The sequence below is a fragment of the Lepidothrix coronata genome, unplaced genomic scaffold (genome assembly GCF_001604755.1).
Source record: "Lepidothrix coronata isolate B3197 unplaced genomic scaffold, Lepidothrix_coronata-1.0 Scaffold3, whole genome shotgun sequence".
Classification (NCBI taxonomy): Eukaryota; Metazoa; Chordata; class Aves; order Passeriformes; family Pipridae; genus Lepidothrix; species Lepidothrix coronata.
In genome coordinates, this window is record NW_016690183.1 from 11,721,043 (window position 1) to 11,746,261 (window position 25,219).

Consider the following 25,219-nt stretch of genomic DNA (forward strand, 5'->3'; position numbering starts at 1 on the left):
GGGAGAATGCAGTTAATGTGTTTAATTGTGACACTGAAATGGAAATGAGAAGGATCAACTCACTGAGGAGAGATTTCCATTGTTACCTTTCTTTTCTCTCCACACCATCAAGTCAGGATCATCACTGAAAGTGATTGAATGATTTCTACAGCCCTTATGGTGATAGGTATCACCATTTACTGTTAAGTATCTTTAACACAATCTAAAGTGCAGATAAGTAATGCCTATATTGTATCCAGTCCAGATTTTCCTTATGTCTCTTACTTTGGCTAAAACTCTTTTCCCCTTAATTTCACTTAAGAAGAAAGATTTCACTCTGTTCAGTGAGCTGACAATAAAATAATGAATTCTGTATCAAAAGCTATCTCCACTTAATTTTCAGATTCAGTTACCCCTATCAAATTAGTGGGCATCTGAGCTCGTTCCATTCCCACAGCTAAGATTATCCTCACATGAACTTAATTTCAGCTGTTTAACAGAGATCTCTTCTAGGTTAGGAAGAAGTTCATTAGACTGGTGAGAAGTTCCAGCATCATATTTGCTATGTTTTTTTCTGAGGTATTTTTTCCCTGGACTTTTTTGTTTCAGATTCAGAAGCAGCCTGCACAGGGTTTTTTAGGGGTAAAACGGTAGAAGTCATGCAGTCTTTCTGTATGGCACTGGCATTGTGAGCTTGAGGTATGTGTGCAATTCAGAAAGCAATACTCTGTAGAAATATCTAAGCTAGCTTTAAATAGGTAGTTAGTGATAAATCTATGCTAGTGTGCCACTCCCTCTAGTCAAATTTATTCCAGTTTTCCAAGCTTAGAGGCTTCATCATTTCAATTAGCTCCTCCAGAGCTAGTTTTCATACCTCTGCACGATACTGCTGAAAGTCATGTGCACATCCCAGTCTGTGTTGAATCTTAAAAACATTCAGGTTGGCAGGGACCTCTGAAGATTTTACAGTCAAACCTCCTGTTGAAAGCAGGAATATAGTCTGAGTTATCCTGGGTCGCATCAAGCTGATTCTTTAATATTTCCAGCAGCGGGGATTCTGCCACTCTGAATTTTTCAGTCAGTGTCTGTCTTGGACAAGGAAGACAGAATCTGAACGTGACATCCCAGGTGTGGCCAAACAGGTGGTAAGTGGAGTGGAATAGTCACATCCATGACCTGCTGGCTGTGGTCCTTGACCTGCTGACTTGGCTCTTGCTGATGCAGCCTGTGACTAGGTTTCATTTAACTGCTGGTCTGTGTGAGTGTCTGAGAGCCTCAAGGATGGTGTCTAAAAGCACCAAAATAAAGGCAGACCTGGCAACACTCTGTGAGGGGAGTTTGTGACGCTCAGCATCTGAGCTGATTCTGAAAAATTTGCTCATCATGAAAGAGTATCAAAGCCTATGATAAAGCCAGTAGAAGCAAAATGGAAAATTCCTTCTTATTTTTGTTTAAAGATTGGTTGTCAAAACCAATAACACTCGTCTTTCTAATTTATATTCTCTTTTAATAAATTAAATTTCAGAAAGAATTAGGAAAGTGTGGATGCTATTGTAAAAGGAGCTCAGGGCCCCTTTCTGCAATGCTGACTCCCCAAATACACTTTTAACTACCTTCTGCTTTTCTTCTACTGATTTCACAAAATCTGACATTCACAACTGCTGTAGTGGCCTAAAAACCTTTAACACTCTTGAATTTCATCCTGTCATATTTCCTCCCAGCTTTGCTTTAAGCTTACCTCTCACCAGGAACTGTTAAGCTTCATTCAGATCTGCAGCCTTCTCACTTGAGTTTAATAATATTTCCCTTCTCCTCCCAAAGGTGAGGGGTAGAATATTCCTTTCTGCATGTGAGTCTCCAGTAATTCTGCTGCATACCTTTGCAGCACTTACCTAACTGCTCTCCAGTGGCATAACGGGAGACTTGCCTTGCTCTGTAAAACTCCTGGACTTTGCAAAGTAGTGCTACTGAGGAACTGCAACTGCAGCACAGCTGTCTGCTTCCTGAAGTGTCACCCATTGTTCGTAAACCACAAACAGCTGACAAACGTGATTGGACCAATTGTTATCATGTCACTTATAAAGTTTATTGATGCGGATGTGTTTGGGGGTGTTATTTATTCTTGTTCTGTTCAATACATGCTAAGTATTTCTAGTTATTGCAAAACGTATCTGCCTACAAGTGCTTATATGTGCAAAAAAGAGGACTAAACAGACTGAAAGTGAATATCACATGTGGGAGTACGTGTTTGTAGTCATGTCTGTGGAGGCATAGTTATAGATGTTGCACTACCGTGGTGCGAAGGCCACTCGGCCTCTCAGCAGCAATTGCACAGTTGCTTAGATAACACCTGAGAAGTGAATATATCGATCTGATGGCCCTCTCAGGACCTTTCCTCATGATACAGTGGTAAAATATACAGTGGTAGCAACCCTGAGGCTGGGCAGCCTGCAAGGCTGAAAGCTTTCTGGTACTCCTGAAATGCTTCTGTCTTGTTATCAAACAGTAGTCTTCCAGAGAGATGCGAGTGTCCACTCTGCATGTGCTTTTGTATACTGCAGTCTTTTTAAAAATGAAAAGTATTGCCTCAAACTTTTTACAAACAAAGAGGATAAGGCACATGGAAAGAAGAAAGTTGTGGCAGGGATTTGGTATGAGATATTACCATCCTCTTTATAATGCACTGTTGGGTCTATTCTTAATTGTATCCAATGTGTATATCTGCTACCTGAAATCTGTCAGAGCAACACAGGTACATGCAAAGGTGCTACTATTCCTTCACTCCATTTAATTTCAAAATGTAGTTCTCTATCAGTGGAACAACAGAATAGCTGCTAAACTTGGCCATGCAACAAGTAGCAGAGTAGGACAAACTTATATTTTATTTCAAAATCTTGAAGTTACATTCCCAGGAGCTCCAGCATGAATAATAAGTGTTCGGAATAAGAATGTTCTCTTTCTTTTAAATTAAGGGCATATGCTTGGGGACTTCTAAATCTAAAAGCTCATTAAATGTTCTGTCCAATTCCTATGTTAAGATTCTACAAGATAAAAAGCAATAGTTATAGAAAATACAATACTTTTCCTAGCAACGTCTAATTGCTTTTTTCAGGGTTTACTAAGGAAATTGTTGCTCCAATAACTGGCTGAACTTAGAAAATATTCTTGTAAGATTTTAGTGATCTGCAGTAGACATAGTACTACCTTTCATCAAATAAAAATACAGCAATATTTTCCACTATGCCCAAAAGCAAAAATTAAAAACAGTGCTGAATTTGACTCAACTGTGTAATAGCCTACTAGTCCTATATTATATGCTAAGAAGGTAGAGCATAAAAGACTTCAGACAATTTCTTCAAAGTTACTTAGCAAGTCTGCTACTGAATCAGAATTAGACTACTTTTCACCTAATGATGTGTCTCATGCTTTAACATATAGGCTGTATTTTGCCTTTCAGTAACAATAAGGAAGGCTTCCAGAACACAATTTCTGACATTGACCTGTGAAATCCGGTAACCTCGCTGTTGACTCAAGCAAAAAGTGGCTGTAAGTTTTTAAGAAGCTTCTCATCCTCAGCACTTGTATGAGACTAACTCAGAGAATTAAAGTTGCACTTTCCCTTGGAACATAGGTCTATCCATTTTTTTCAAGACTGATCTATTTACAGAGTCCTAGGATATAGGATACGGACTTCTGGAGATCATCTGCTTTAACCCATCACTCAAAGCAGGGCCAGCTTATGTCACGTTGCTCAGTGCCTGGTCCAGTAGAGTCTGACTATCTAAAAAAATGGAGGTCACATCATGTACAGGCCCTAATTCCAATGTCTGACCACACTCATATTGTGAATGTTTTTTTCATAACATCCAACTGGAATTTCCCATGCTGCACCTTAAATCCGTTTCATCTTTTTCCATAGCTATGGACCTCTGAGAACTGTGTATGTCCATATTTTTCTACTACCTCTCATGAGGTAGTTGCAGAGAGTGATAAGATCTGCCTGTGAATTTGGTAATGCAACCCAGGATGTGGTTGGCCTTTTTTTTTTTTTTATTCTCATTAATGACATAGACAAAGGGACCCTCAGCAAATTTGCAGATGACGCCAAGCTGAGTGGCGCGGTTAACACACCGGAAGGATGGTATGCAATCCAGGGGGACCTGGACAAGCTCTAGAAGTGGCCCATGAGAATCTCTTGAGGATTAAAAAGACCAAGTGCAAGATGCTGCACCTGGGTCTGGGCAACCCCCGGTATCAATTCAGGATGGAGGATGAGCAGATTTAGAGCAGCCCTGCTGAGAAGAACTTGGGGGTGCTGGTGGATGAGAGGCTGGACATGACCTGGCAGTGTGTGCTCACAGCCCAGAAAGCCAGTTGTGTCCTGGGCTGCATCCAAAGCAGTGTGGCCAGCAGGTCAAGGGAGGTGATCCTGCCCCTCTGCTCTGCTCTGGTCAGACCCTGCCTGGAATGCTGCACCCAGCTCTGGGATTCCCAGCACAGGAAAGACATAGAGCTGTTGGAGCAAGTCCAAAGGGATGTAGCACCTCTCCTGTGAGGAGAATTTGGTTTGTTCAGCCTGGAAAAGAGAAGGCTTCAGGCTAATCTAGCTGCAGCCTTCCAGTACCTGAAGGGAGCCTACAAGAAAGCTGGAGAGGGACTTTTTACAAGAGCATATAGTGACAAGACAAGGGGGAATGGGTTTAAATTGAAAGAGGGTAGATTTAGATTAGATATTAGGAAGAAACTGGTTACTGAGAGAATGGAACAGGTTGCCTGGGGAAGTTGTGGATGCCCCATCCCTAGAAGTGTTTAAGTCCAGGTTGGATGGAGCACTGAGAAACTTGGTCTAGTGAAGAGGGTCCCTGCCCACGGGCAGAAGTGTTGGAAACAGATGATCCTTAAGGTCCCTTCCATCCCAGGCTATTCTGTGATACTATGACTATGGTTCCATGATTCTTGGCTTCCAGGCCTCGTGTTCAACTTCTCTACCAAGTGCCCACTGGTTCTTTTCTGCAAACCTGTTTTCTATACAGGCAGTGCCCAGCCCCTACTGTTTCAAGGGCTTATTCTCTCCCAGCTGCAGAGCTTTGCATTTGCCTTTGCCAACTCTCGAGGTTCCCGTGAGCTATTTTTCCAGCTTCTCCAGGTACTCCTGTATGTCCTTTATCCCATCATCCTCCAACTGACTAAGAGTGTAATCCATCCCATCAGCCAGGTCATTAATACATCTTGAGTATTTTTGAATTCAATATCAGATGAGAAACGTTGCTAGCAACTGGCTGTCAGTTGAATTTCATATCATATATCCAAACCTCTTGAACCTAGTCAGCCAGCCAATGTTCCACCCAACTTACTGTAATCCACCTAAGCCATATCTCACCAATTTGTCTACAAAAATATCACAGAAATAGTATGGACTATACAATAGGTATACAATAGTATGGCTACTACACAGTCAAAGGTGTTGCTAAAGTCAAAGTATACAACATCTACTGCTTCCACCTCATCCTCAGAGACTGACAGAACATCACAGAAGGCAATCAGGCTGGTCAGGAAGGATTTGCCCTCAGTCGGTCCTTTCTGACTGTTTCAAATTCCCTCATCTTTTGTGGCATATGGGATTGGGCCCTGTGGGATGTGAGCAGTAAATGGTGTTGGTGAGCACTGGTGAACGTGTAGAACGTGTAGAGAATGCTGTCCTCAGGCATGGAACCTTACCACCATGTCCACTGTTTGCATCACAAAGACTGCTGAACCATGTCCCAAGACTGGATCCCTACAGGCACAGTCATGTCCATGCTTCTTCCAGAGTAAAACATTCCCTCAGGTAGGCAGTAAAATTTATAGCAGTTAAGCCAACAGCTGTTGCTTATCTGTTTGATTTTGCAAGTAATTTTTTTACCATGGCGTGATACCATGCCAGTAAATCACACCAGAAACTAGCCTTCAACTGCCTCCTTAATCTTTAAAGGAAAATTGTCTAATTCATACTATCACTTCCAGAGAAAAGCAACAGGACTGTACAAAGATTCCCACTAGCTACAGACCCATGAAGAGAGAGAAAAAAGTTTTAGCAAATATGTAGCCACTACAGCATTTAACTTTTGTGGCATTTTTATTTGGTGTCCAGTTATTTTCTCTTCCATGTAAATAGAGTATTACAATGTAGTAGAGTGAGGGATTAAGGATAAAGGATAGCAATGGAGCCAAATGGGGCAGAGAAAGGGTATGGGGTCAAGTGTGAAGACAACATCACTATCACCAGAAGAACAGACCTGCACCTCCTGACCATCTGTCTGTCTTTCATTCTCTTTTCCTCTCCCTCCCAATCTTATTCTTTCAGATGAGAAATACTTTACTCTTTTTCAGCTCAACAGCAAGCAGAAACATTTGAAGGTCAAAAACACATAAACATGATAAGACATCCTACTAACTCCTAGGTGGCTGTAGAAAGTTGTTGTAATCAGAACATCATGAGAGCTGGGAAGTTGCCACGAGTTATTACATATCCAGAAACTACACATTAATGGACCAGAAGTTCAACCCAATATCTGTTCAATGTGCTATGCCACACAACAGGCTGCAACCCCCTTTCAACCTCCTACAATTAATGTCTGTGAAGAAAATACTAGCAGCACCAAAGTGCTGCTGGACTCAAATGGCCTAAGTCAGTGAGTCTTCGGCCAAATGTTGGTTCCTACTCTGTGCAGTACAACTCCTCTGTGGGGACTACACCTGCATCTGGTGAAAATGGGAGTTGTAAACATATGTCCTTGGTGTGTTGTTGAGAGCAGATCACAAGATATCTCTTCATTGCTTCTGAGTATCTCTCTGAGCATTGAAGAGGAGGAGAGTGGATAAGACTTTGAGAGACAGAAACGAGAATTGCCTACTGAGACTTTTATCAATCCTGGAATTTTGCGAATGAGGAATACAGGGCAGTCTGGACTGAGGAAGGCTACAAGGAGACTGTGAAGAGTTTAAGTATCAAGATGTTGCCTCAATTTACAAGACAGATGTCTTTAGTAATTTGTACAAATTTTCTCCATGTTCATAGGCCTGACCAGATATATTCAGTGCACATGGTAGATGCTTCTTTGCATTAACTTTTTTGTATTTTCTTGATTTTTTTTCCCTTGGAATCAAAGTTTAGTGATATAGTGATAAATGCTCACCTCTGGATCATGTGCAGATTATTTGAACACTGAAAAGATTTTTGAACTTCTTCAGAAAAGCCAATGAATTGTCTTCTTAGAGGAAAAAATGTGAATAATTCCTGTTAGAAAAGAGCTCAGTTGATTTTAGCCAACCTTTACTAGCCCAAAGGGGCATGGATCTGTTTTACAAATATTTCTTGCATCTTTCACAAGACAAAAGAGCAGCATGCAATGGTCAAGAGCAGCTGCTCCAGCCTTGAGTTATCCACCTTGACCATGAACTCTCTGGAGGGTTTATCATAGAAATCATAGAAAGGCTGGAGTTGGAAGGGACCTTAAGGATTAGGAAGTGACCTTTCCCTCAGCATGTTTTTTGCTCCGATATCTTAAGCACAAAATTCATTGCTTCTGCTGTGCACTGTTGTGCAGAGAATGAAATAGAAACCAGCTTTTGCTTCTGCTATTGTGGTGGCCAAGTTTGGGAACAAGTTTGCTCATGGGCAGAGAGAACTGGTTTTGAGGCAACAACAATCTATGTTCTGCCGTTTGGGTTTTCCAGTGCAGTTAATCAGCGAAACATGGCCAATGTCTTTGGTCAAGGAGAAGAGGGAAGCAGCTTAGACACACAAAAAGTAGATTAGATACTAGAAGCAGTGAAATCACTCAGAACAAGAGATGTATCCTGAAATTTCACAGCATGTCAGCTGCTTTCCTGTGGAAGTGTGTGAGTTACATTGGCAAATCAAATTGGAAATGCAAGGAACTCCAAGGTTTTTTCTGTTGGAGTTATCTTCTGACTACCTCCTCTTCCGGAACAAGCACAGAAGTCTTGGTCTACTGGGAGGGTTCCCAGTTTAAGCACTGGGACATGCCCCTGGGAACTGGGTTGAAAAGATAATCCAAGCAAAGCATAAAAATATCCCTTTTATTCCAGTTCAGATGCTGGTATGTGGTTTTCATGGTTGCCAAGTCTAGCCTAAAAAAAAAAAAAAACAAAACAAAAAAACCAACAGGAAAATCAAGTCTTTCCAACCATATGGAAGAGAAGTTGAAGTACTTTAAGCACTGTGACTACTAAAAACAAGATGCAGGCGTCCACTGTCTGAGCATTCAAGGCAGACATCCTTCTCTGAGCAAACGGGCTTGGAAATAGCAGAGAATTTTTTTAAAATATCATTGAATAAACAATGAATTTGAACATTGAAAACTCATGATGGATGCAGAACAGTGATGAACTCAGATGTTTAGGTTTTTTACCGATTCATAGGCAAGAAATCTCGATATAAATGAAATATTAATGAGCATTCAGCTGCTCAAATGGGACAGATATCTGTACCACAGACCACTGGAAACCTTTACCTTTTTCAAGTGAGGCCCTCTGCACCTGGTAACAAAATATTTCTTCTTCCTCCAGAGGATAGGAGAGCTGTTCAGTGAGGAATTGTGAGCAGCAGCCCAGTACTTACACAGAGTGAAGTACATGGTCTGTAAAGAGCCCGAAATGTTTCAAAGAAAAGATAGAAATAATATGTAAAGGAGCACAAGCAGAAAAAAGGAATTAGAAGTTAAGGCATGAAGTCAGGGAAAAGACACCACTGAGGCTGCAAAATCAGGCACACAAAAGATAGGGAATGGGGAAATTTGAGCAAAGCAAAGCCAACTGTTGCTTGTCTATTTTTTTCTTAGAGCCATGTTCCTCAGTTTGGGAGATAGCATTTCTAATTTTCTAAGTGCTGAGAGGATGGATGGAGAGGGAGAGTTATGGTATAACAGCTGCCAGCAAGTTGCTAGGGTTGACCAGATCTGCCTGGGTTCCTCAGCCTAAAGACTCTGTCTCCCTTTATTTGCATCAGTCATGCTGTTTTGATGATATTTTTAGGAGATCAAATGAATGGGATGACCAGGCTGATACTTTCCATTGAGTCAGCTGAACACTAAAGCTAAACATATATCATCTGAGCTATAGCTGCTAAAATTGAAATCGTTATGGATGTTATTGGCATTCAGTATAAGGAAGCACTTTGGAAGCGTTTTGTACACTGCTGAGAATCGATCACTGCCTGACACAACTCACAGTCTGGGGTAGCAGTCAAGGCAATGCTTCTTCAAGGAAATATCTCTTGCTGTTTTAAATTGAGCTAAGCTGACATTCTCCTAATTTTCTAGGCCTCTTGTCTCACCTCCTACACCATAACTGCTTCAGTGAGTGACCCTCTGTGCTACCCTGCCTATGGGAAAAGAGTCTTAAGGCTTCGCTCCCACTCCCTCTCTAGTCAAAACATGGCTTCTTCCTGGAAAGCTGGATGTCATTCCCATCTCTAGGGCTTCTCAGAAGTGGATGCAAAGCTGAAACTGTCTCATCTTAGGCAACTATTGGGTTTTTTTCTCCCTATTGTTTTACATGCATGTATTCATGTACCTGTACAACACAGCAGTGTCTTGCTTTAGACAGATTTGTTTCATAGCCTATAGCTGAACATAGTTGAATACCAGTTTTAGATGTCTGAACTAAAAATAAACACTCCCTGCTAACACATCACACATCTACACAACTAAAACTGCATACTAATTACCATAACAGCCAGCTTTCTGATTCCCATTTTGCAGTCATGGCCCTGGACTTCCAAAGAAAACTTCAGTACACTACACTAACCCATCCCTAGAGGCTCATGCAGAGATTCAGAATATATCTAAAATGTAAAGAAGCACCAAAGCAAACTACACAATTAATCTAAAACAGCAACAGCAAAATCATTCTTCCATTTAAAATTAAATACAGAAATAACATCAGCTCCAATTGGTCAGACATGGACTGCAGCAATAATTTGGTCCAGGTTATTGAATCTCGTACATTAGCATGCAGCACCGTATCTGGCTTTAGCATCTGTAGTTCCTCAGAGACTGTCTCTGAAAAGTGACAGCCTTGCTGGGCTGCTCACCACAGACCTCAGTAACAGCATAAAAAATGAAGATGTGAGCAGGCAGCTTACTGTATGAACCACTTCAACAACAGCTGCATCACAGGTTTTGTCCATCACACAGCTTTTGTTGAAAAAGTTGAAAGTTTTGACATTGTAGTCTTCTCCTATAGAAACATGGTTTAATTGATAACTTCATCAATTTATTTAGGTCAGGATATCTCTGTGCCTAATCTAATACAGTTGTACAGCATAAGATATGATTTGCTGGTCAGCAAGAGCTCTGAGGTGGTTTGTTTCATGAGCCTGCTTGTAGCCTATGCCCATGTGAGAATATATCTGGCTTCACAAGAATGCATCACTTCTAATCACAACTGTTAGCTTTATGTGCATCACGTTGCAGACAGCATCCTGTTTTTCCTGTTGTTCTCTGCGTGGTTAATCCTTCTGTCACTCAGATTACTTTTTGGTGGGCCTACTGTGATGCATATTAGAAATCTCAGGACTCATGATGTCAAAAAATACTTAGTTATCAGATTCCATTGAGACTGTCTCAAGGGAAGAGAAAAATGCCCTGTTTGGTTTTTAATATATAGTCCATTTGCTTGTTAAAGCACTGACTTGTTGTCACTGAAATGCTGGCACACTGCATTTTCTGGTCGGAAAAATTTAGTAAGGAGCAAGCCAACATATTGGCTTGTGTTAGTACTGAATGTTGACAGGTTTTTCAAGGCCCCATCTAAATCTGTTTCCCCTTTTGAGGAAAGAAAGTCCAGGGCATGTATTTGTTAGCAGGAGCTTGTAATGGAGTAGCTTATTTGACTGGCATGATATAAGGTCCAATTTTAAAAGCACACAATTAACTTTAAGCACTAATTTTCCCATTCAAGCTGGTCATTATTTCTTTGCCTAAGTGCTTTGTTGAACTGGGTCCTGAATATGAAGCAGCCCTGTGTTACAAAATTAATTGCATCTCTGCCCCAGCAGCTTAGCTGCTTTGCTGACAGAACCAAACAGGGAAATTATATACTCTCTTTGCAATAAGAATTAACAGTACTGCTGATATGACTAGTACCTGAGAGAATGACCATCAGGAGAAAGGAATTTCAAAGCAACCCTGAAAAATAAGCCAAAATCAACAAGTTTTACACCTTGCTGGGGTGTGTTGTCTGTTCAGGTTCTATGAGCTGCCAAAGGATGAGATCCCTGAGAGCAAAATCCTGCAGGCAAGACCATTGCTGGGAGCCATGGTGGGATTGAGGGGGCAGTGTGAGGAGCAACCTTACCTGTCCCCCTCAACCCACACTGAACACCACTCACCCTTCTGCCACGCTGATGGGGAGAAGCACCCCCTCATTGAGGACAGCGTGGAAATTAAACTTATCTGCACCAAACCGTCAACTGCAAAAGCCACATCTAGGACAGTGCCATTGCAGGGATGGTGGCAGAGCTTTTTCAGTTGATGGCAAGACTGAGTCTTCTTGGAGAATTACAAAGGCAAGAAGCTGAGTAGTGTGTGTTATTTTACACCACCTCATTGTTTCCGAGGGCCTTGTGGGGTTGGATATGACAGATATCTGTAACCATGTTTGGAAAAGAATTCTTCTTCCTTGTCAGTCATGGTGCATGCCCCTCTGACTGCACCTGTCACTTTTTACTCAGGTTTTTCTTCATTTCCTTCTTATTTTGCTGTGGTTTTTTTTTCTTGCTTGTGTTCAAAGTTAAGCTTTTTGAAGGATGTCTAAGTAAGTTTTTGTGGTAGAATGTTGTGAAAATGTAGAAAAGACTTCTGGGATTTTTTTTTGGTCAGTTTTTGCCATGTTTGTCTTCCTCCTTTCTTATAAGGGTGACTTTTGGTGAAAGATGGTGCAGAGACAATGCAAGCATGTCTCAAGGCCCTCTGGCCCTTCACTCCCTTCCCTCCACAGTGCAAATATTTACAGGGTAGTACAGAAGACAATCTTTTGTAAAAATCCAAGGTTGTTTTTCTGCCTGGATGGCAAAATTGAGGAGACTCGAGGTGCATAAAGAAATTTAAATAATGCAAGGTGTGGGATGTCCTTCCAAGGAACAAAATGTGATTGCTGGGATTATCCTGCATTTTCGAGATGATGTATGAAACCTCACTCTTTGTCCTCATCGTGTTCTCATCTCGTTCAGTAAAAATTTAGTTTATGTCAGAGGTTTCACACTGCCGGACTGAAATGCCTCCATTTGCTCTGCCACTCTGTCTACACCCCCATCTCTTGTCTCTCACCTTGTAAATACACTTGTTTATTTGGAGTGAGCTGGGGGATTTTGTTCTATCCCCAGCTTCACAGCCATCAGTCCAGTCCATAGACTCTCACAGGGCTGCAGGCTGCATCCATGTCAGCAGACAAGTTACAGCACTCAGAAGGGCAGCTGTCCAAAATCTGTGTCTCAGTTAATATTTGTTATCCTTGTTGTGAACATCAGAACTTCAACCCCTTTGCTGTATAAATAGGGTAGCAAAGCTATCCATGGGAAATACCTCTGAAAGCTCCTTTCCTGAAGACTGTTTTGTCCTTGAAAGCCTGTGTAAAATTTCAGCAGAGCTTTTTTTGCTTGGGATCAAGGGGGGGCGGGGGAAAAAACAACTGTGTCACAGCCTCACCCAGTACTTCCTTCTGCTGAGCAGAGGCTGAGTGAGCTGCTGCAGCTTCCTCCCTTGCAGCATCCCTGGGGGCACTGGTATGTAGTCCTGTGCCTGTGGTAACCTCCTAGCTAAACCCTGGATCGGGGCTGTTCTTTCTGGATGAGTCCCTTACACCCTGTATGATGGCCTCAAGCCTATTTATGCCCAAATGTCCTGTCTAAAAAGGGAAATAGAGATAAATTCAGCAGTTACAGTACTAAAATTAAAATTAGACTTACCATGGTTTAAAAACAAGAAAAAGAGCCAAGGGGTTTTGTGTTTGCATTTAGCAGTTTTATGGCAGTCTCTGCTATGAAACAGGTTGTATTGCTCTGTTAGAGCTTGATATAAGTTTTCTACCAGCCTGTCTCAAAATCTGAAAAAATCTGGTATTACAAATATATAAGAGACAACCCACTGTGAGGTCTGTCAGACACAAAGAATTGGGGAGAGCAAATTATATAATCCACCTGAGCATCTCATTCCAGCTCTGCAGGAGATGGGGCATGACACAGTGTTTTGTGTGAAACAACAGATTTTTCTGTGCAATGTTTTTGTAGGGAGATATTGCTTTCAGATGTGACCTCATCTACAGAGTGCAAAGATGGATCTCAGCAAGATGGGTTCCGAACTTCTTGATGAAAATAAGCAGCCCGTGAGTGAAAACCAGCATGTTGAAAGGTGAGTGCCACTTGAGCAAATTCCCTCTTTACTGTGCCTTCTAGAACAAGCAGAAAGCAAGCTACACTAAATTGTGAGGAGGTGTCAACTCCCTTGAGGGCAGAAAGGCCCTGCAGAGAGACCTCAACAAATTAGAAAGATGGGCAATCACCAACTGTATGACATTTAACAAGGGCACCTTGTTTAACATTCTGCACCTTGGACAGGGCAACCCAGGTGGTGTGTATAGACTGGGGAATGAGAGGCTGGAAAGCAGTGCTGGGGAAAAGGACTTGGGGGTCCTGGTAGATGACAAGTTGAATATGAGTCAGCAGTGCCCTAGCAGCCAGGAGGGCCAACCATGTCCTGGGGGGCATCAGGCAAAGCATTGTCAGCCAGTCGAGGCAGGGGATTGTCCCACTCTGCTCTGCACTGGTGCAGCCTCACCCTGAATTTGTGTACAGTTTTGGGTACCACAATATAAGAAAGATATTAAGCTGTTAGAGAGTGTCCAAAGGAGGGCAACAAAGATGGTAAAGGATCTGGAGAGGAAGCCATATGAAGAGCAGCTGAGGGCACTTGGTCTGTTCAGTCTGGAGAAGAGGAGACTGAGGGGAGACCTCATTACAGTCTTCAACATCCTTACAAGGGGTAGCAGAGGGGCAAGTATTAATCTCTTCACTCTCGTGACCAGTGACAGGAGTTGAGGAAGTGGCATGAAGCTGAGTCAGGGGATGTTTAGGTTGGATATCAGGAGAAGGATTTTCACCCAGAGGGTGGTTGGACACTGGAACAGGCTCCCCATGGAAGTGGTCACAGCACTAAGCTTGTTCAAGAGGCATTTGGACAATGCTTTCAGGCACATGGTGTGATTCCTGGGGTGTCCTACACAGGGCCAGGAGCTGGATTGGATGATCTTGATGGGTTCCTTCCAACTCATCATATTCTGTGATTCTATGATTCTATAGGAAAATGTTTAGGGTATTTAGCATAATAAGGTTGCAAGCTGGACAGTTTTGGTGCCACATGGGTCTGAGCAGAAGTACAGGCACTTCCCAGACTACTCAAAGCTCACCATTTTGTCAACTTCCTTTTTCTTGTTAGGCTAAAATAAACATGAGATAAGGTTGTTCCCTATATATCTTGTTGCACCTACTTCTTGGCAAAGTCAGACAATGAAAAAGTACAGAAAAATGCAAATGGAATAAAATATTTTGGAAAGTTTCTCAAAATCATTCATTGGTCAAAAATGGGATTAACTTGGTGTTACATAAAAAATCTTGATTTGGTTATTTTATCATCATCTTATGTAACAAGAAAAAGCATGCCTGGGGGGAGGAAAGAAATGCAAAAGATATTGTGAAATTTGAATTTCTGTTTTAATGCTATTGCTTCTGCCTTGCTTATTTTCACATAACCAGAATGGTGGCTGACACTCTGATTCTGTAGTTTTCAGATATCACCTGTGCCCTCTGCGACTGAGATGGGACAGAAAGATGTTGAAGGCTTCACTTCTACAACGGGCAAGAAAGAACCAGAGTGTCAGACGGAGGAGGTAGGATGTGGACTTCTAATGGGTCTTCTGAGGTCAAAGACCACCCCAACCATATTGTACTGCCTGTAGCTGATTCATGGTGAGAATGTGGGCAAGTAACTTGTACTCCCTTGGTCTCACTGCAGTCAGAAGAATTTTTCTGGGTGATTCGAAATGGCTTTTGCCCTCTGTTTCATGTGCTTTTGGGCAGAGAAGGGGATGGAGCATGCATACAATCACACACAAAAATATTTACCAACAGCATCATGCATACAATCACACAAAAAAATATTTACCAACAGCATCATGTCAAAAGAAAACTTGTGAGGCCAGGCAATACTCTAATTTAGCTAACTGCTAAATTAGCTAAATTTATGTACATTATGTACTTTTCAAATATTATGAATGTCCTGCCAATTAAAGACAACTGCAAAATAACACCAAATATGTTTTAAATTATTGAAGGACCTACCTTGAAAACAGCCTTCATCTTTCCAGTTTTCTTAAGTTCTTAATGTTTCAGGCATACTTTGAAAATAATGTCCTCGATGGGAAGCAGAAATAAAATGACTGTTCCTGAAAAGACAACTTTAGAAACTTCTACTTTCTTATTGTCTGTTGATTTCATGACTAGGCCTCACAGGGAAACTTTCTGCCATCTTAAACCAAAGCACACAGCTCTGAAGAATCAAGAATCTTGTATAAAAAGAATAGAGGAAAAACTGTACTCTCTACTGCATTTTTTCTTCTTAATAACATTTATTTTGATTTTTCATGACATACATTTGATTTTAATTTTCAGACTGCTCTATTCCATGAATATAAACTTCTCAAGCGTCAACAGGTTCCATGTCCAGAGGACATAAATAACTTGAAGGCAAGTGGTCAAATAATAGCATATCCTGGTTCTAATGATTTGATAAAATCTGTAGTATACACACTTTACACATTTTTACTTGATGCCCAGAAATGTCCAGATACCTCTGTTTCTCAAGGATTGATTAACTTGAGCAAGAGCATCTTTTCTGGGGAAGAATGTAGTTGGACAACACACTGGCTGATAATAAAGTCAGAAATAACCTGTGGTAAACAGGATCCTCAATCAGGGATAGCATTTGGTACACTAGGTATATTACATGCTTAAGGGGAAATCCAGTTCCTTATTTAAAAGCTTTGCAGTTTAGACACAAGAACAAGAAGACATGAGATCAGAGTTGCTGCCACTGGTAAATACAAGCAAGAGGACATTTTTCCTGTTCAGCTGACCCTTCCACTAATTTCTACATGTAACTGCAGTATGGAATGAATTGGAAGCTGAATTCACGAACGCACACACACACATAGTTCCTCCACCTTATTTGTAAAACAACTTCAAATAACTGGCAAAGGAAGGATTTATTGGTTGGGTTTTTTTTTGAAAGGAATAAAACCAAACAGCATAATTAACATTAAGAATCCCTATAGGTAGGTATTGAGATACGCAAAACTTACAGTGAGACTTGTATTTGGTCTCCCATCTCACTAAACCTGTGACCACCTTGCATCTCACTCTGTCCACCCTTGCCCACTACTAACCCTTTTTCTGTCACAGGCATGTTTGCAGGAGTCATTGAGAAGGTTAGAGGAAAAGACAAAGGACTTTATAAAGGTATGAACATGGTCTTGTGAAGACAGAAATAAGCATGATACGTGACGAAAGAGTTTGAAAGTTGATGACAAGATTATTAAAAATATATTGTAAGTTTGGACTTGCCCCAGAGCAATGAAGACCCTGTCAGGGCAGCTCTGTGATGTGCAACTCTGTCCAGACACAGGTGCAGCAAAGATTTTGCTGGTTGTCACTGGCATGACAAAACTCCCCTACCATTGCTGTCTCTGAGTGCAAGGATTTCTTGAGAGCAGACTTTTGAACGAGTCACAGTAGCTTCAAGTTTATGGCTTACTGAGTCTTTGAGGTCTCTTCTAATGCCGCTCAAGGTGAATCCCAAATTGTTTGGTCCCAAGGCATGCAGTTATCCACAAAGAAATATACATGATCCACTTTTATTTCACATATATCAGCTGGTGACTGACCAATTTTCCACTGTACATTTTCCTAATCTGCTATTTTGTGGACATAACAATGGCTTAAAACCAACAGCCTTTCTTCTCACGTTTTACCACAGGAACAAATACAAGCATGAGGTTAGCTGGCACCTTGGTTTGTCCCTCCAGTGGAAGGTGCCTTGGGTTTCTAAACACACAGCTGCAATTTAAATTAGCCTTCTAGAATTAAAATCTTTCATATTCCATCAACTATCATAAGATTTTAAAAAAGTGTAGCACTAAACAAAATAGACTGTTCTGACTTACAAATTAATGTAATTTTCCTGCCTCCCCCCCGGCCTTGACAGGCTTATCATTTCTTTTTGTTCACTATGAATAAAGGAGAGATTTTTTCCAACAAAACAATTAAATGCAAGCACTTATAACAAAGTCTACAGCAAGGTTTTTAAATTATGCATATGTCTGTGATTTCATGCAAAGTTATAGAAAAGCAAAACTTTTATACAGGAGAGGCCTCCATAAACCAGGCCCTCTTGATTTATGAGTCAGCAGAGTCATGGGATCACAGAGTAATTCAGGTAGGAAGGGACTGTGGGAGAATCTTTGGTCTGACCTCCCACTCAAAGCTCAGAGGAGGGTGCTCAGGGCTATATGCAGCCAAGTTGTAAAAACTCCAAGAAAGGAGCCTTTCCATCCTTTCCATCCTCCTGCAGGTGTCCACAGGACACCTGCACAGCCATCCTGTGGCCTTACCATCAGGTACCAGGGGAAGTGTGGTAGCCACATGTGGTCTAACAAGTACTAAGCAGAGGAAGAGAGCTCTTTCCACAATCTACAGACTGTGCTTCTGCCAATAGGAGTGGGAGGCTGCTGGTCTCCATTGCTGCCAGGGCACACTGGGAGCTCCCGCTCATCTTCTGTCCCACCACCCCCAGGCTTTTCCTGCACTCCCCAACTCCTGAGGATGCTTTTTTGCTCAGGGCATTCTGCGTCTCACAAGTTACTGAGTGTTCCACCCCTTGTTTGTGGTGGTAGAAGAGTCAGGACTCTTGGCTGATGTATGACATCTTGTCCAAGTCCATGACTGCACATGCAATTGCCCCCTGCCATCATGCCCTCAGCATTAGCTTATACAACCATGGCTAAGCAGGGCTGCAGGTGACTCTGCAGCATACATCTTGTGATTTAAAAAAATATATTTCCAATATGTTTGTTTTTTTCACTTAAAATTTACTGAATCACCTCAAATGCAAAACCAAAATTATTTTAGCTTTTTTTTTCACCAGTACTTTGTCCTGTACTTCGGCTCTCAAACTTAAGGGAGGACTGTTGCAGTTTCCTTCAGATACTGTTCCTCATTTTACTTACCTTACTTCAACTCACTGCACCCAAACACACACTTATGAGATGGTGTGGTCAATAGAGTGACCCAGAACCCTACTGGTGCCTCAGGCACAGCATCATCAGTCAATCACGAGAGAGGATTGTCCTGCTCTGCTCTGTGCTGGTGCAGCCTCACCTTGAATACTCTGTGCAGCTTTGGGTACTACAGTATAGGAAAGATATAAAGCTATGAGAAAGTGTCCAAAGGAGGGCAACAAAGATGGAGAAGGACCTAGAAGGGAAGCCATACAAGGAGGCTGACATCTGAGGTCACTTGACTCATTCAGGCTGGAAAAGATGAGACTGAGGGGAGACCTCATCTCAGTCTACAGTTTCCTCATGTAGGGAAGCAGAGGGACAGGCATGAAGCTGTGTCAGAGGAGGTTCTGGCTGGATATTAGGAAAAGGTTTTTCACCCAGAGGGTAGTTGGCCCCTGGAACAGGCTTCCCAGGGAAGTGGTCATAGCACCAAGCCTGCCTGAGTTCAAGAAGCATTTGGACAACACTCTCAGGCACGTGGTGTGAATCTTTGTGAATACTGGGGCTGTCCTCTGCAGGGCCAGGAATTTGACTCGATGATCCTTGCGGGTCTCTTTCAACTCAGAACATTCTATGATTCTGCTACTGATCCCCAGTGAGCTGCCTGTCACACCAGTCTGACATGTAATGCAGATGCTGCAGAGCACTAGTTAGTTCCTGCTGATAATGAAAAAATGCTTGCCCAGTGGTCACAAGCAGCTTGCTTGTGTAGATCCTCTGGGTCTGATAAAATGGTTATAACCACCCTCAAAGCGTTTATCTCAGCGTGGATACCATCTTCAGCTTCTGTCTTCTATCCCACTGCCTATTCTTACCAAACAGATAGGAATTTTATTTCAGTAAGATTTTCCTTCACTGCTGATACCAGCCACAACTTCTGGGGCTAGAAAGACTGTCAAACACATAGTGTGATCACATAATCCCCACTTCCAATAAATGTTTGATGGATAGGAAGTGCTGGTTTGTAGCTTTTTATAAGCTCTTTTTACAGATGACTACTCTTCTTACAAGAGTAGTCTCCTCTACACTGAAAATTTAATCAACACTAATTTTAATATAAAAACTTTCCCATTGACAAGTCATATTTGTTTTTATTGGTTTTTAGGCAAAAAGCAAAATATTGGAAGGAAGAGAATTAGTCATATCACAGGACAAAGTCTTAGAGGTATGACATTCTATTTCATACCATATTACATGCTCTTTCTCTGTTCAGACAATCACTATCCTAGAAAAAGTTTTACAAAGGTGTCAAACAGAGAAACAATAGAGTAAAATATAATATAGGTAAGAGTATGGGGAGTAGGCCTGCCATTAGTCTCAAAAATACAAAAATAATGCAACACTGAGAAGTTTTCAGTTAGAAGTTTTGCAGACCATAGTCTGCAAACCAGCAAGAGTGGTTTTAAAACAAGTAACCTTGTATTATTGGGAACATAGGTCATCCAGAAAGTTACTGCAATATAAAACTAATACCAGGAGGGCAGATTCCTGTAGATTTCTATCAGAGCCAATTTGGGAGAGCAGAATATAATATCTGCAAGGGCAACACTGGTGCTGATCTCATGCTAATAAGCTCTGACTTGACTTTTATTGCACATCAGACTGATGGACTAATACTAAGATTGTTTGCTCTTCTTTTGAACTTTTAAGGGCATGCAGATAAAAATAAAGCACTTATACAAGCAACTCAAGCACCCTGAACTAATTGGGTCGTAAGTATTAGCAATGTCCTCTATTCTGGGTTCCTTTTTTTTATAGTATCCAGAATGTTTCCACATCAGCCATACGTGAAGCACATGCTTCATGATTGTAAATTAATATGGTTTATGCAGCACCAAACAAGCACCTCATATTTATGTAGAACAGCTTCTTTTTCTGTCATATAATCACCCAACCACAGAAATGCAAATGAAATTTAGACTTGGAATGTCTCATCTCATTCTTAACAGATTCCAGAGTAGCTTATCTTTTACTCAGTAGACCAGAATTGTAAGGCATTTCCTGGATATTAATTTCAATACTCTTTCTTAATAACCTATATCAGGTTTGTAGTATTATTTTGCAGAATAACAAGCAAAAGCAGCACCTTGAACAGCAGCAGCATAGCCTGCAGCTACACACTTATTTTTTACAAGCAAGTGTTCCCTTTTCATGGCCAGAGTCCAAGTGACACTGAAAACATGCTCCCCCCTCAACTCACTACTGTACTTAGTTTCCTTTAAGCAACGAGGTTACATAGGATCTCTGAATTTCAAAACACATCTAAGTACTAAGCCCAGCACTGGGTTTCTCACTCTTACTCTCCTGTTTCTCAGCTGCATAGCAATGCAGATATCCTCTAACTTCAGTATATACGAGGGGTTAAGTATTCCTTCTTGCAATCACTTCCAAATTAAGCCTCAAGTATGATGTGCCAGCATAAGTATGAGCCCCTTTTAAAAGCTCCTCTTTCAGTCCTCTGAAGTGGTTTGAGATTCAGTTTTGTTCTCTGTGTTCTGCAGAAGGGAGCTGTGTAACGACATTATGTATGCACTGCATGAACTGTAAGAACTCAGGCTGAAATATAATCTAAAGTTTAAAGCAGCAAGTATTTTGGAGGATATCTGCTGCTTGCAATAGTACAGCTATCTGCACACCTGAAGGGCACTACAGATCTATTTCAGTTACTGTAGTGCTTCCATCAGGCAATGTCATCATAGAAGACAATGGCTTACCACCACGGTAGCACGTTTGATGGGAGAAACTGGGTAATACTAATGCTCTCCTTCAATAAAACAATCTAAATAGCATTCGCTCTAGGTTGTTGGCATGCTTGCTTACTACTGTGTGGCTACTTGAGGATTGCCTAGTTTTGTCTGTTATTAAGACTGGATGAACCCATGAATTCAGTTGTTACATGCGGTAATTCCTATGAAAGTGCATCAAGTAAAAGGGGTTGTCAATCTACGTGTGTACAAATACATGAGAAGCTGACTGTCTGCAGACATCCCCAGACATCATGTTCTTGATGCCTAGTCAAAGCAAAGTAAATAGAAGTTCAAAACAAAACAAAGCTACACGTATTTTTAGAAAGAAGAAACCCAAACATGTTCAGTCTAGAAAGGTCAAATTTAAGATCCAGGGAAATGGGACGGAGAGAGAAATTATATATTTTTTACAAAGTTCCCAAATGAACTTTTTACAAAGTTCCCAAATGAACTTTGCCATCGATCTAGTCTTTACCCCTTATGCTGTTACTGAGTGATACTTTTTAATGCGTCTATGTAATGGGAAGCAGTAAGAAACTCTTCTCCACAACCAAGGCATCTGTTAGGTTGCAGCACCTCCTCATGCTGTCTTCATTTATGTGCAATGAGCTGCGTTAGTTGCAATCTCTGTTGGTGTTTCTTTTTCTCCACAGCCAAGAAAGAAAGGAGGTTGATGACTGCCCAAGCTCTCTCGCTCAGAAGATAGCCATGGTGAAACTGGTAAAAAAGAACTGCACTGGTCTCCTTACACCTGCACCTGAAGAGCCTCCTCCATCTCTCTTTGTTTCAAGTTGGAAATCTTGTTTCATCAAATGCGACTCCTTTTTGAGTTTTTCAGCCCCAGTGGTTCCTTATATCACTAAGTTCCTATGTCTCAGGCTCACTACTTCCTCTTATTCAGTTTTGTTAGTGTGCAAGCCATTTTAAATTCTTCAATATTTTTGTCCTAGAAGTCAGAAAACTTAATTTCAAAATCATTCGTGTCTCTTTTTTCCTTCTCTAGACCCAGAAATCAATGACCGACTACCTAAAAATATTCCGTTTCTATCTTGGGTAGGTAAAATATTCTCATTACATGTACACTTGCTTAGTTACACCTTGAGCACCATGGAGATAAGATTATTCTGACTAGTGCTGGAACATCATAGGAGAAACAGTGTAAGGAGAGAGGAGAAATGTGCTGCGAGTGTAGACCTCTGTGTATGCAAACTTAGTGGTGCAGCAGGTTGAAGTAATCTAAGTGCAAACTCTGTTCTGGCCCTTGGGTACGTTTCCTTAGGAATCTGCTCACCTGTTACCTCTGAAAAAAGCATCATTTAAGTGCATACTGGCAAATGTCTCCTTCCCTCTTCCTGAGGAAGAAAGGGAGAAAGGCCTAGAGTGTGAGCACTTGGTTCTCTCTCCCTGAGTGCTCCATTATCAGCCCTCCATCAAACCACTTCTCTGCATACTCCCCTCACCAGATGGATACTGAGGGGTTATTGGTGGGCTTTCCCCTGCCTGAACCAAAGTAACGTGGACTTCATAACTGCTGGGGCAGGTGATGCCACTTCTCTATTTTCTTAGTCTTGGCTGAGGGCAGTTTGAAGAAAAGAAGACATTTATGAATGAATTCTTCAGTAAGTCACTTTGTGGTCAGGGTACAGCTGCTTTTGAAGCTATTTATAGATTATTTGGTGAAGGCTGTTGGTGTGAGAGTCACCAGCTATAGCTCATTTTCTTTGTCACTTTCCACGATCATTAGCAGGACTGTCTCCCAAGACAGTCCTGTGATAGTCTTATAGCACCTTTGTAAAAGGAAAGCAACCTTCAGTTTGCTTCTGTGAGGTAGGAAACTTTCAGATGGATCTTGCAGACAGTTGTCCAGAAAACAGATCAATTGGTTTTGTCCCTCCTGAGGAGAGATAAGCATTTTTAACTATTACACGACCAAGCACAATTAGCAAGTGCCATTGGCTATTTTAATTTGGGAAGCTTCATTTTCATTTAAATTCATGCATTTTCATGTCAGGAAGCTGCTCCTGCTAACACAGAGTATTCACCTGTGGGAATAATATTCCAAAAGGAGCAGGTAAAAGCACTGCAGGGTTTGTCTGCACAAAACAAGGGAGAACTGGTATAGACCAAGAGCACGGCAGGACTCACAATGAACTCTACACACTCCCTACATCACTTCAGACACATTTCTTCCCTACAGGCTTCAGTTGCCCGACTGTAAAATGATGATAGTATGCATTTTCTCTGCTCTGTGTTCTCAGTATGTGTTCACAGCACAAAAACTTTGGTGGCAAGAGCCATTGTTAAGTGTTAAACACTTGCCAGGAACAGACTCTGTGGTAATATTGCCAGCAACATAAAGGAAGGATTCTGAGTTGACCAGGGCAATGAAATACGAGACTATATGCTCCAATAGTTTTTAATATTAATAGAACTTTTTTACAGTGTCTGTATTTTTTTTTTTGGTGCATTTGTCTCTCTTGTTGCAGGAAATGTGTGTGGCTGCTTGTCAGATACCTGCTGCACTGTGGCTGCTCATGCTTAACACTTCTATTGGTTTATAAACACCTACCTGATGCTATCTGGACATATCAGCTACTGGACAGTATCTGCCATCAGCCGTGGACACACTAACCCTAGAAGATTTTGAAGACTCCAGACTGGATTTCTGTAGGGTTACTGTATTGCTTCTGGGAAGACCTGCACTTTAAAATAAAGCATTCATGAATGCTAAAAGCATATGATGATGTCTGTCTTTCCTCTGCAAACTGCATTAACTCCTTAGAGGAAGAAACTAAAGCCCATGTATCTCAGCAAGAGGGAGTATGCTTAAGTGCATTCAGTTGTTTGCTGTCAGAGATGTGTCTGAGACGCAAAAAATTGCTTCAATGTCCACATTCTGATCTATTCCCGAAATCCCTGAATGTCCTGTCCCCATCACCACAGGTATGAGTTTGGGAAATCTGTAAATAAATCTAAATAGGATCTTCTGTTAATGCAAATTGAAATGACCTCATTATCAGCAGGGCAGTGATAATTGATAGGAGCTGAATCTTTATTTTAAAGAATGCCTCCTGACAGATTCAAGGCCAGTCAGGTCTGTGGATTAGCCTGTCAGTTGACCACCTTGCTGCCTAATGACAGAAGTCCTGCAAATGGCCTCTCATACACACAGAGCAGCAACAGTATTGCACATACACAGCAAAGCCTTCGTGAAGAATATGGTGTTTCCCATTTTGCTCACAGCATAGGAACTACCTACAGTGTCAAGCCCTCGTGTACCTTGGAAAAACCTGTTGTGCACAGACCACATGTCTGACCGAGTGTAGATTTCAAATGTCCTGCATAGGCAGACATCATTAATATGCCTTCTATGTACTTCACTGAGCAGTCAAGACTTTCCCATCTACTGTAGCATACAGGAGACCTTGATCAAGCTCTCACTGGTCCCACAAAACAGCTCTTTGTGGATGCTTAAGAAGGCTTCACTGCAACCTGCCTTCTGGGCTTGGTTGTCCTGAGAGCCCTCCATGTCCTAATTTTCTACCCTGCAGGAGGGCATTGTACTCCCTCCATCCTTGAATAATTTTTGGAAATAGACTGTCTTTGATCACAGTGGAAAACACGAAAACACGCTACCTTCACAATGTCTTACCCAAGGATTAAGGGACATGCAGACTTGCAGACTGCTTGTTCTAGTTGCAAATTTCTGTGCCTCATCTATGAAAGGAGACCAGGGTGGTCTCCATACAAAGTCTATGGCTACTTCTGTGATTCTGTGCTTGAAAAGGTATCTCAGTGCTTCATCAAGTATCATTTGGTATCTGTGATTCCAAGTCTTGCTGAAAGCATGTTTTTTTCCTGAGTCTTCCACTTTCATCAGCCATCATCTGCATGAGAATACTGGGAAAGAGTTCTGCCTGGTTATCGTTACCAAGTCGTGCAGCAATAAATTAGAGCTGTTGAAGAACAAAATAACCCAGAAAATAGTTTTAACTTCCTTCTCATGTTATTTCCTGCTCCAGATACTTTTGCTCTTTTTCACAGACTAGGAAGAGCATGAAAACCACTCTCTAATGAGACAGTATTGGTCTGCTTGTCAT

At 41.5% G+C, this 25,219-nt stretch overlaps 1 protein-coding gene across 1 annotated transcript; it reads left to right on the plus strand.

Moving 5' to 3' along the window:
• The first annotated feature begins 5,716 nt into the window (after window positions 1-5,716).
• On the plus strand, window positions 5,717-23,829 carry LOC108499904. The gene is made up of 10 exons (XM_017820224.1): window positions 5,717-5,806; window positions 13,271-13,391; window positions 14,820-14,925; window positions 15,707-15,781; window positions 16,496-16,552; window positions 19,478-19,537; window positions 20,023-20,084; window positions 21,773-21,839; window positions 22,123-22,172; window positions 23,606-23,829. The coding sequence occupies exons 2-10, from the start codon at window positions 13,315-13,317 to the stop codon at window positions 23,748-23,750; spliced, it is 699 nt and encodes a 232-aa protein (XP_017675713.1). The 5' UTR covers window positions 5,717-5,806; window positions 13,271-13,314; the 3' UTR covers window positions 23,751-23,829.
• The last annotated feature ends 1,390 nt before the right edge of the window (window positions 23,830-25,219 follow it).

Coding starts and splice junctions, on each gene's coding strand:
- LOC108499904 (XM_017820224.1), top strand. CDS start 13,315: ATGGATCTCAGCAAGATGGGTTCCGAACTTCTTGATGAAAATAAGCAG. Junction 15,782..16,495: donor AGGACATAAATAACTTGAAG/GCAAGTGGTCAA, acceptor TTTCTGTCACAG/GCATGTTTGCAGGAGTCATT. Junction 21,840..22,122: donor AGATAGCCATGGTGAAACTG/GTAAAAAAGAAC, acceptor TTCCTTCTCTAG/ACCCAGAAATCAATGACCGA.